This window comes from Sorex fumeus, unplaced genomic scaffold, assembly GCF_029834395.1.
Source record: "Sorex fumeus unplaced genomic scaffold, SorFum_2.1 ptg000006l, whole genome shotgun sequence".
Classification (NCBI taxonomy): Eukaryota; Metazoa; Chordata; class Mammalia; order Eulipotyphla; family Soricidae; genus Sorex; species Sorex fumeus.
In genome coordinates this window covers 42,346,181-42,358,600 of record NW_026606063.1, presented here as the reverse complement: position 1 = coordinate 42,358,600, position 12,420 = coordinate 42,346,181, and the positions used below count along the sequence as shown (strand labels likewise).

The 12,420-nt window shown below is 39.9% G+C and overlaps 1 protein-coding gene across 1 annotated transcript in view; it reads left to right on the top strand.

Moving 5' to 3' along the window:
* Window positions 1-1,345: 1,345 nt before the first annotated feature.
* Window positions 1,346-12,420, top strand: part of ARHGAP25 (Rho GTPase activating protein 25) — a 95,246-nt gene continuing 84,171 nt past the window's right edge. Inside the window, exon 1 of the mRNA XM_056124556.1 lies at window positions 1,346-1,608. Coding sequence (XP_055980531.1) covers window positions 1,458-1,608 — 151 coding nt within the window. The 5' untranslated portion in view covers window positions 1,346-1,457. The remainder of the gene's footprint in view (window positions 1,609-12,420) is intronic.

The window sequence follows — 12,420 nt, the reverse complement described above, 5'->3', positions numbered from 1 at the left end:
AATGCACTGACTAAGAATTCCTCACACAGTCTTCTAAAGAGACCCAATTATTTGGCTCATTTATGCATAGGGACTTTAAAGCAAAGAGTGGTCAAACTTGCCCAAATGGAAAAGCCAAGATTTGAACATTGACAGTCCAAGTTCAGGGGCCAAATAATCATTAAGTTATGCTTATTCAGGCTGGAGTGATAGCACAGCAGTAGGGCATTTGCCTTGCACGAAGCCAGACCGGCAGAGCCGGGTTCGATTCCTCCACCCCTCTAGGAGAGCCCGGCAAGCTACCGAGAGTATCTCACCCACACGCAAAGCCTGGCAAGCTCCCAGTGACGTATTTAATATGACAAACACGGTAACAAGTTTCACAATGGAGACGTTACTGGGCCCACTCAAGCAAATGGATGAACAACGGGAGGACAGTGTTTGTTTTTCTGTTTATGCTTATCCAGTTAAACTTATGCAAGCTGGTCATGGAACGTAAATAAAATAAGTACTAAATAAATGTTGTGGTGTAAGCATTGCGAGTGAAGCTCTATGCTAGATGTCCTCACAGCTCTTTGTAGTCATGGTTATTATCAATGTAATTTTACTGGTGTTGGGACATTTAGTTACTTGTTAAAAGTTGCAGTGCTTTTAACTCAATGAGAGAAGTGAATTTTGAATAATGTCTGTCTAATTTCAAAACCTACATCCCAAGCATAAGCCAAAGGACCATTAAAACTTGTGAGTGGATCTACCAAGCTAAGAGTAACTTATCAGGTATGTTTCAACATCAGGCTGAGATTCTAGACACCTTTATCTTTATCTTGAACAGATGGAGAACTTACTGCTTGGGTTCCATAGAGCAGGAGTAATATTAAATACAAGGGGTGTGTGGGGGGAGGGGGCATGTTATCTTGACCATTTTCAGATACTCTATCCTTCTTGGTAGGTGAAATTTAGAGGTAAATGGTGGTGGTTTTCGATTCTTTTTTCTTTAACTGAATATTTTTTAAAAATACTTATTTTACATAAGCAATTCAAAAAATCGTTTTCTCAAGAAAGTTCTCATAATGTATCATCTACACTGAACAGTCACCCACTTCCTCAAATGCAAGGAAGCAGACAGTTGAGAAAAAAAAAAAGGAGCCAAGAGGCAGGACTTGTTTACCACGACTTTGCCTCAGTGAGGCCCAAGATTCTTTCAAATAGGAGCTTTGCTTCCCGTGACGCAGAGCGAAGTGTCAACTGGGATATTTCTGGTAAAACTGAAAGCAAGTAAAGTGAGGTGCCCAATTCACCAGGCACAAGCCCTCCTTGCAGTAGGAGAAGCACTGGGTGAGATGGGGAGTTGAGTATCACCCCCAAGTAGCAGATGGAAAGACCTTTAATCTGAGACAAAGGAGGAGACACGTTGGAAAATCAACCTGAACCATAGGATTGCTTGAGAAGTAACCATAAAGGAGGAAACTCACATACACATGCTAGAAGCAAAGACCAAAAGGCTGAAAAGAGCACGGATTGGGATAGCTTCAACACTTCTTCTGCTACTTACCGGAACTAGAAGCAAAATGTCCCTGAAGTTGCCAAGAAACTGGGATTTTAACTTGAAGATGGAGGCTGGGAAAATAGGTATGACAATTCCGTTTCCTTTTTTATGATTTCTTATGCTTGATTGCTCCATTTGCATGCTGGCCTGCAGGGAGTGTCATCTTCTTAAGCAGGGATCTCTCAACAAATCTGGGTTTGGGGAAAATTTGCATTTAAGTAGAATTGCCAACTTAATTTTCTCAAATTCTAGGTTAGGAGCTTTTCTTTTCACTTGGAGATACTCATAAAATGGAGTTCTCTGGTGTGAGGGATCTAGGGTACTTCATATGGGCTAAGACTAAAGATCACACACAAAATGGTGAGTTTTTCTCTGTTTTTCATGTGAGTATCGTTTTTGATTTGAAAACCGATTCATGGTTTGAATGGATTTTGACTCAAACATAGAGAAGTGAGACTTCTGAATGTTTAATCTGTGAATAAATTCCCAGTGTTCTGTCTTATGAGCCCACTGTGACTCCAAATCTTTTCTCTGGACTCTGGGGAATGGAGGGTGCAGAGCTGGTCTGAGGTGAGTTTATTTGCAGCAATAAGTGAACAACAAGGTCAAGAGAGAAACTTAGAGACATTTGCAAGTATAACACATCTTAGAAGATTGAAATGAAATCCTTAGAGACCTGAAAAAAGAGGTATTTAAAATAAATTAGCTTCAGGGATGCTAGGATGTTATCAGAGATACTGGCCTCTTAATCCATACCTTTTCTCTTTAATGATAATGGTGATATATTGATTGTAATCTGTTCAGTCATCATTATCTTGAGTTTCTTTTCATGAGTTTATTCTTCTAATAAATTGATCATAGTAACTTATGCTAGAGCAATTTTGTCCAAAGTGAAATCCAGTGTTTTATACATTTACCCTTATAGTGAGATCACTTCTATGTAGTGGACAGTGGTAAGTGGTAAGGTATTTCTAAGAGCTTGAAAAAATATTTCTTGGAACAAGATTTAGATTTGGATTTCTATTTGTGGCCTATGTGCTACTAAAATAAGTGGTCTACTGCAAAATTACATAATGGAGTGTTAATGAAGTAGGTATGAGAAAGCATTTGAGAGAAAATTGAGAGTAATCAGTGAATCCATTTGTTTTGGTAACGGAGGAGTATCAGCAGTCCCTAATCAAACAGAATTATTGCATGTTGAGGTTGGTTCAGAGGCTATTTGGTATCAAACTTCTTACACAAACAAGATATTTTCTCCTATTATTCACACTAATGCATTTTAATGATACATTCTATGTCATGAAATTCATCTTTAGAAATTAAACTTCTATGTTTTGGTTAGTTTGAATATATCCTGATTCTATTTATATAGGATCATTTTATTCTCTCATTATCTGTGTTTTCATAGATCTTACTCTCTGCTTAAGAGTGGAAAACTTGAGACAACAGTTAAATTGATTTTTTTCTAACTATACAGGAAAATTCTCAGTTCAGGACTGCATATTCTCAGACTTGCAATTAGTTTAGGTGGGCTTTATAATTTCTACCAAGATTTCTTAAATCATGGTCCCATGGGTACACTTTATTAATCCCATGGGTACACTTTAATAATCAGGTGATTATTAAAACTACAGTTTCCTAGATACAACGTGACTGATAAAATCAGACTCCAAAGAAAGGTCCAAGAGTCTGCAGTCACAAGGACCCAAGCTTCCATCCCATCTGCAAGGGAATCCTTGTTAGCAGTTCTCCACAGTTAGCAGATACTTGTTAGCAGATCTCCACAGTTACCATTAAACATATGTTGGGTATGGTGTCTTGTCCTAGTGAGCATGTTATAAATATTGGCGGATTTATTTGAGAAATATATTTATTTTCATATTCATAATTTATTTTTATTAATTTTGGTAACATGGGTACTACAGTGTTAACATTTGTGTTAATGTACAAAGTTGTTATATCCTACCACCACCAAAGTGTCCAAGACCCTTTGCCACTGTCCCTATGTAACTTCCAGTTTCTCTCTCCATTCCCCCCATCCTTTTCCCCACTATTTGGTAAACAATTTTTAAATTCAAAGTCACGGGTTTGCAGTTGTTCAATAACATCCCTTTATTCTTGATCTCTCTCTCTCTCTCTCTCTCTCTCTCTCAGGAAAATAGATATAGATATACTACAAATGAGTAAATCCTCTGGTATTTGTCCTCTTCCCCCGACTTATAATGAATCTACTAGCAAAGTGACTAACCAAAAGAAGATGATGTTATTGAATAAAGTTTATTTAATAGTCTAAAATTATACAAGTAAATATATGAGTCCTTGCAATTCTCCATAACATTTTGTCACCCTGTATAACTGAGCTATGTTCATGAATATATTTCATACATGTCAATTATCAAGGAGATTTTCTGATTCCACCATGGGATCTGTGATCTGTTCTCTAGCATCATTTGCCCAGGTGTGACTATAGGAACTGGCTGCTCAAGATCACCTTTCTTAAGGAGATGTGGATGACGGCACTCATGTCAGGGAGGTCAGTGCTGTGTGACTCTTCCAGACTAGATTGTTGAGGAGTAGATCGGCTCTTTCAATCTGGATGCTATTGATATTGAGACTGAATATGTTTTAGTGGGGGCCTGTCTTGCACATAACATGCTTTCACACCATCCTTGTCTTTCACCCATAGAAGACAGTAACACTTTCACCACCATTTGCTATGACTCAAACAAATGCCTGCAGACATTGACAGTTGTCCTCTGGACAGAAGACAACATCTTTCCTAGTTAAGAATCAGAAAACAGATGATCACCAAAGGATTGTGATTATAAGGGTGACCTGAAACTAAACACTAAACATCTTGTTCATGGTCAAAGTCAACTTTCAGACCTTCAAGTTGCAGGGGTGGAGAAGCAATAGCATAGAGAGGACACCAGGCTGATCATTTTGTTGGGAAACGACAAGATAGTGAAAATACTGATCTGTTATGTAGTTCAGAAAGGGTCTCACATATTTTTGGTGAGCTGTGCTTCCAGCTTCCTCTAAATCTTGTGAGTGCTGAGCCAGGACTGAAGTGAAACTGAAAGTCTGTGAAGGGGGAGCAGAAGGTCCTTTCTTCTTTGGTCTGCAGGGCTGGCAAGGGCAGGCAGAGACCACCACAGTTAGCCTAATTGTGTTGATTCCCTTAATCTGACCTATTTACTCACCCTGGTAGGAAACAGGGGTTGGAAAATAGATTAGCTTGAAGCAAGAGCTGAGGGGATTTATTTTACTTTGTATTCTTCATAATCTTCCATTTTAGTAGTGAAAATTCTTACCATGTTCTACTGTTTTCATGCTCTCATACTCAAAACTTTTCTTCTTTCACACCAGTGTCTAAGTGGATTTTAAGCCCTGGTGGTTATACTCTTGGATCTATCATCCTTTCTTGCACAATGTCTGGGGACTTGGCACATATCTGGAGTATGGATTTTCCCTTTAGAAAATCATATTGGTGGGGATGCAAACATTCACTGCAATTAGCCCTTCTAACTAGACTGAGCTGTGTAATGCAATGCAGATGATTTATTATTGTTAAAAGAGAGTTGAAATAATAATTTCATTTAATTTTTATTTTATAAAGTAGTTCACAATATTTGATTACATTTAATAGTTAAACACCAATCTCACTACCATTGCACCTTCCTACCACCATATTTCAGATGTTTCCATCCCGAGTCCCAACCCCTGCCACAAAGCAGAACCAAAATAATTTATTTTGTATTGTTTGTTATAAAAAGCAGCTGAAAATGCTACAAAAAGTTTTCTTAGGGGAAAGAGTGTGAATATTGTTGTAGTTCACCACAGGGTCATTAAGCCCTTCTATAAGAGATCGCTAACATGTTGTTAAAGGTTTAACCTTGTGTGCTTTTATATATATTTATATATGTGTGTGTGTAAAAAAAATTCCCTCTAAGATTGGTTGTCTCCTACTTTTGAACCCTACTTTTGGCAATATGGTGTGGTACTCTTGGAGTATGGATAGGGTGTGTGGTATGAAGTGTCCAGGAATAGGTTCACTTGTGGGTGAGGCTCGGCCTGAGCATGTGGAGGGTGGCCATGAACATGGTGGCAGTTGAGTAAAAGAATAATTATATATATATAAATCAACAGATAAATACACAGAGATAGAATTGAATACATAAGAGCCAAATAAATCAGCACAAAAAGATTCAAGAACAACAAGAAGAGACAGTTTGTGGAATAGGAATAATGCTGCCAGTAAACATTTGGAAACATGCTTAATCTCAGGAGTCAGGAGTAAAATGAAAGCTCGGCAATACTTGTTCTCGACTACTACGTTGGCTATAACGCAACACTCTGACAATACCAAGTGCTGTAGAGAAGGTGGAGAAGGAGGAGCTCTCACACGTAGAGGTGCAGTTAGTTGGAAAACCATTTGGCATTGCTGGGTGACGTTGATGATGCACAAACATTGCACAACAGCTTTTTCACTCCAGAGATAATCCCTGGAGGAGTTCTTGTGCCCTTGTGCCAGAACAGATGAACAGAACTTCCAGTATTAAGCCCAGTATTAATCTTCCAGTGTAACCTTCCAATATTAATCTTACAGTTACTAGCATTGTTTGTCGTAACAGGGGATTAGAAGCGGCCCAAATGCCTCTCAACAATAGAATAGAAAAATAAACTATCGAACCTTTGTGAAATGGAATGCACTAAAATAGCACAAAGTAATTCTAACCATATATTTAAAATGAGATCAAATAGTAAAAATCTAACATTGGGCAAAAAAGGGACATCACAGAAGAAAAGGAGAGGATTTATTGACAGTATGGCAAAAAATTATATTTGCATGTGGCAAATCTATAACAGTCAATAAGAAATCAACTAAAATAAAATTTAGGATGCTTGTGACTCTTGGAGAGGAAAGGAAGAGAAGTACAAAGGGATCTTAGTGAGTGGTGGGTTCCTAAGAACTTTGTGATTGTAGGCAAAATGAATAAAGACAGGAACATGAAAATAAATCCTTAAAGTCCAGAAGAATATATCCATTTGCTACTTGTAGTTAACTGTAAGTGAAAGATTTGTAGACAGGCTATACCCACACAGGTATGTAGTAAAACCCTTCCCTGACTGCAGGGGTCTCCCATGGCCAACTGCAGACTTTCTGGACCCCAAAACTGAGTCTACAAAGCTATCTGGGAGGAGCTATACAACCTTACAGTGACCAGACCAATCTGCTGGATTTCTCACCTTACCTGAATACCCACATGGGTTTGGCAGTCTGGAGACCACGAAGCCGTTAGGAGCAGGTATGTGTCTGTAGTGTTTAGCTGGTAAATTCTCTTAGGTGTGGTGGAAGCTTTTTATTCCATGAGCATCCTGGGAGCCCTGATGGCTGAAAAGCCCCACACCTGCAGGCAAAGTCAGGAAGAAGCTTGTGTGTCCTCAAACAGTGAGCCCTCTGGAGCCCAAACCTGTCTGCACTTTTTGTTCAAGAAATTATGGCCCTTAGCCAACATTCATTTATCTACTCATGTAAATTATTTTCCTTCCACAAGGTACACGTCTCCCGCTGTCCAGGTTGAAAGCCTCCTGGACTCTCAGGGCACAGGGAACAATGTCATCTTTGTCTACCTAACATGAGTGCAGTGAGGACCACCCCAAATAGTGATAGAAAGCTAAATCCTGTTTTTTCCTGACACATGTAGATACCTGTTCCTACAGGCACTAGGTAAGATTGACTGAGATGCTGAGCATGGGGCTGGGCTGGGAACCTCTAAGAGCACTTGGGATGGGGAAGGTGAGTGAGCTTAGCAACTCTCCAACAGTGGGTCTGGGAAAAGAGACCCCTACCCCTGCTCTGGTATCCGTAGGCACGACTCCCTTCTAGACCTGCTCAGGATATGATGGATCTGGTCAGAGCACCCCAGGGAACACACCCACGGAGCTTCCCCCATCCTCTCAGAGCTTGAGGGTGCTGAGTAGAGAGCATTCAGGACAGGACTGTTGGAAAGTTCCTAAGACGATGGGCAAGATTAAATTGGTGGTGATGTGACATGCATAAGACAATCTGAGAGAAAAAGAGCCCTACCTCTCTTGCCGGGCAGCGGGTTAGTTAGAGCTCAGAGGCTGGAGGGTGAGAAGGCTGGAAGTTCCAGCTGTGGCCACAGACTGAGTGCCAGTGGTATCCTGGGGAGAGCGATGAGCTGCAGGCCTGTGGGAGGGATTCTTCCCAAGGAAACAGTTCCTTTCTATGGAATCTACAGAGGGGATTTGAGGCATGGAAGTTACAATGAGAGTATACAGGGCTGAGGCCATCATAAGGAATTAGGAAGCATGCAGGGTGATCAAGTCCTGGTCTCAAATGGTCTTCTGAGCTTCATCAGGGTGGCCCTGGGTGGCCCTGTTCCACAGGACCTGAGCAGCACTGCATCCTCAGACCTAACATGAAACTGCCAGCCCAGTGAACAAAATGAAAATCAGGGTATGGTACTTAGGTGTTCATGACACTAATTGCTCCAGTCCCACTGCTGTTCCTTATAAGTTATAAGTATCTGTGTTCTTTTGGGGAAGGTTCTCTCCTGCGGGGCTGGGGGACCACCAGCACTCCACTTGGCAGTACTCAGGCATGTGGTACCTGGAGACCTGCATATGCAGCCCTCTGAGATAGCTCCAGCCCTCTGAGATAGCTCTGCAGCAGCTCCCGCTTGCTTAGAGTCCTTACATGATTTTCCTTATAAGAATCAGCTTCTTTGGAGAGGAAAAAGGCTTGGTAATTACATGTAGCACCACTTTGTGGAGAGATTCAAGTGGACAGCCTTGTGAGCTGGTCCTGTTCATTTTGTTTTCTCCTGCCATACTAGTTTCCTCAAGTGCACACACTCAACCACACACACACACACACATGCACACACACGCACACGCATGCGTGCACAACTCTTAACTACACCCTCCTTTATTCAGATTCTTGCTCTTTCTCATTTGCCTGGAGTCCTATATTCATGGCTCCCTTGTCGCTAGGCTTTAGCACAGTTGAGACTTCTAGTCCTCCGGAGTGCTTAAATTTGCAAACCACTAGAGAGTATGGCGAACCTTTGCTCAGTGGTTTCAGCAGAGTCTTATAGCCCTAGAGATTATAGGCTTCCTTTCAGACAGCCGTGCATGAGATGAATCAACTTACCAATCAGCTGTCTGGTTTTTGGAAAGCAATGTGTCCTTATTTGGTGGTGTGCAAGACTGGTGCTCTAGGCCCTTTTTAAAGAGCATACACTCAAGTTGTCTATAAAAGGAGGCATAAACTGAAGATGTTCTACTGGATGAATTTCCTCTTAGTGGGATGGAGGGGCCAGGGATATGTGTGATTCAGAAAATATTCATGAGTTTGGGACCCATCAGCTCATCTGCAGAGAGCCTCAAGGCACGACATTCAACAAATAGGAATTTAAACACAAATATTGAGGAAGAAACTAGTTTATGTGCACAATGTGTCATCTATTTCCTAAATGTAAGCACCTATTTCTTTATCGATAATCTAATTTTATTTTCTAAAAAACTTTTTTTAAAATGGAATCACCATGAGATATAGTTGCAAAGCTTTCATGATTGAGTTTCAGTAGTCATACAATGATCAATAATCTAATATTCTATCTGGGCTCCGACTAGAGTCTACACTCATATTCCATTATATCTATACCCTCAGAGAAGACTCTGTCCCAGTTTTAATTTTTCTTCACTGCAAGTAATGATGTCATAAAATCTACTTTTGATGGACAATTCCAGGACCTTTATGTGTAATTCTCCAGAGAAAACTGGTTGAGAATTTAATGCTCAGAAAAACCGTTTTGTTTGCAAGACTGCTGTGCTTCCTCCTTTCTAGTAAGGCAGTTTGCAATTTAGAGTGTTTCTCTTTTGTTTTTACTGTCAGAAGTTCAATCTCAGCAACTTGACCCAGTAAGTCAGTTAGCATGCATGCATTTTCCTTTTTTTTTTTTTCTTTTCGGTGATGCACAGAAGTTACTCCTGGCTCTGCACTCAGGGATTACTCCTGGCAGTGCTCAGGGGACCATATGGGATGCTGGGAATCCAACCCGGATCGGCTGTGTGCAAGGCTATTCCTCCAGCCCCTCCTTTGCCTTTGATTTAAGTTTATGAGCTCATTTGCAAGTGAGTTTTCTATTTCAATAGGGAACTTCATTAAGTCTTCATTGTAAAAGAATATTCATATATGCACTATATGAGGACACACACCAGATAACCACTGGGTGGGCTTAATATTTCTTATATCAATGAAGCTGAGGCCTTGCAATTTTTCTTAAAATGGTAATCAAAAACATTGGGAGTGAGAGTCAATGAGTTTAGTTCCTACATGGAAGCACAATTGTCTATGACCACTCATATTATTTCCCTGGAGTGACACAAAATGATGGTATCTTCAGTACACTTTGGCTAAATATTTTTTTCATCATTTAATCACTCACTCACTCATGAAACCTAAATCAGTGCACTTCTAGATGACAAGTCCTTTTTTTAAATTGTTTTTTAAAACTAATTTGTAATTTTTTAAAAAAATTTTATTAGTAAAACACCATGAGGTACAGTTGTAGATTTACAAATTTTTGTGCTTGGGTTTTGATTATACAATGATCAAATACCCATCCCTCCACCAGTGCCCATTTTCCACCACCATGGATCCCAGTATTCCTCCCACACCCATCCCCCCATCCCACCCTAACAAGTCCTTTTCAAGGAGCATTTTTCATATTGTGCTTCTCAGGAGGCTTGCATTCCCTTGTCCATCAAACTATATTGCTAAACAACCCCCTCAAAAGTGTCTTTTGACTTTGATGCCACCTCATGTTTGCTCTCCACAAGCTGTGAGGTGTCTGTAATCAGAACTGGGACTGACTAAGGTGACCACAACGTCACCTCCTACTTCCTCCCAACGTTCCTCTCCGCTTTCCCCTCCAAATGAGCCTATGTACCTCTGTTCCAGATGTGGCTAATCTAGCACTAAGTCCTGGCCTATGATTTCTCATCCATGTCTATGTTTCCTTGTTGGTCTGGAGGTTTCAGATTGAAAGAGGAAGTATGAGACTGAGATCAAATATTTGGTTAATGTTTTAAAATGATTTCTATAAAGTTTATAAAAATAATATTGTGGCAAAGTAAATAAGTGGCAATGAAATGATCCAGTGATAATATTGTAGAGAGAAAGCAAGTTTTGGGATTATCTAAATTTGAATTCTACTACCCCTAAATGCTGGCTCTCCGATTTGGTTATCAGTTTTTCGATCAAAGGGCTAATTCATATAGTTATTGTAAGGCTTGAAAGAGACAATTTACAAAGCTTCATGGACAAGCAACAACTTAAGAAGTTCATAGCCTAGAAACAAGTTTTTCAAGAAGAATTAAAAGAGCTTCTTAAAAAAAACTAGTTTCACAACCATGCATAACTTCTATAAAGTGATGGTAACAAACTCTTGCATCTCAGCAATCTCACTCATTATCAATGACCTAACCTCTCTAATCATGAGACAAAGAATGGCAGGATGGATTAGAAAATCGAACTGAATCAGAAAACTATCTGCCATCTATAGGAGACAGATCTGAATACTTAGGATAAACACAGACTCAACGCCAAAGGCTGGTAAACAATCTTACAGGCAAAAAATTCCCTAAGCATTGCTGGGATTGATAATTTATATCAGACAATGTAGACTTCAATTTTCAAAAGACTATAAAGGACAGCGATGGTCACTTCCTAGTGATCAAGGGATCAGTACTCCTAAAAGAATTCAGACTTCTAAACATATATACTTATTATGGACCATCAAAATATTTTTTAAACTGCTAATAGACATGAAGTAAGATAATAATAGTACATTGTGGTAGTAGGAAACTTTAACACTCCTCTATTACAGCTGGGTAGACCAACTAGACAAAAAAAATTAACAAGAAAGCACTGGTCTTTAAGGAAGAAACAAACAAACAAAAAAATGGACCTAGCAACATGTGCAGCAACATGAACTTTCGTCGCCCAAAAGTTTAGTATATATTCTTCTTCAGTGCATACTGGACATTTTTTCAAGATAGACCACATGCGGGGCTGGAGCAATAGAACAGCGGGTAGGGCATTTGCCTTGCACGCAGCCAACCTAGGTTCGATTCCCAGCATCCCATATGGTCCCCCGAGCACCGCCAAGAGTAATTCCTGTACATGAACCAGGTGTAACTCCTGTGCATTGCCGGGTGTGACCCAAAAAGCAATATATATATATGTATATATATATGCCACATGCTAGGTCACAAATTATATCTCCATAAAATCAATAAGACAGAAGTAGCAGCAACAATTCTCACAGATCACAATGCTCCAGAAACGGAAATGAATCACACAGAGAAATGGAGCGTGGGGTGGGGGTGGGGGATTAAACAAAGATAAATAAAATCGTTTCTGATTAAAAAACAGACCACTAAGAACAGAATCTATGAAATAAAGTTGCAAAGTAAACGGAGCAAGAAATGGCCAAAAGTAATAGAGCTGAAGAGTTGGTCTCTCTTACTGAGCTTACTTGGGGTGCAGAGATGGAAAGGTGTGTGGGGTCTTTGGGACCTTGGTAGAGAGAAGTGGGTACTCTGGTGTGGTGTTGAAACAATAAGTTCATGAAACTGTTACTACCAGTATTGTAAATCATGGATCTTCAATAAAAAATGAGAGGAAAAATAGAGGCGGTCTTTGTAAAGAATCACCTTGTAGAGAATGATTGCTGCTACTTCTATCTTACTGATTTTTATCAAGCCTTAGCATGATAGTGGGCCTTGGTATGAGCTTCATAAACGGTAGCTGTCTTCATCACCACTATCATCATCATGACCGCTACTACAAGTAGATCTAA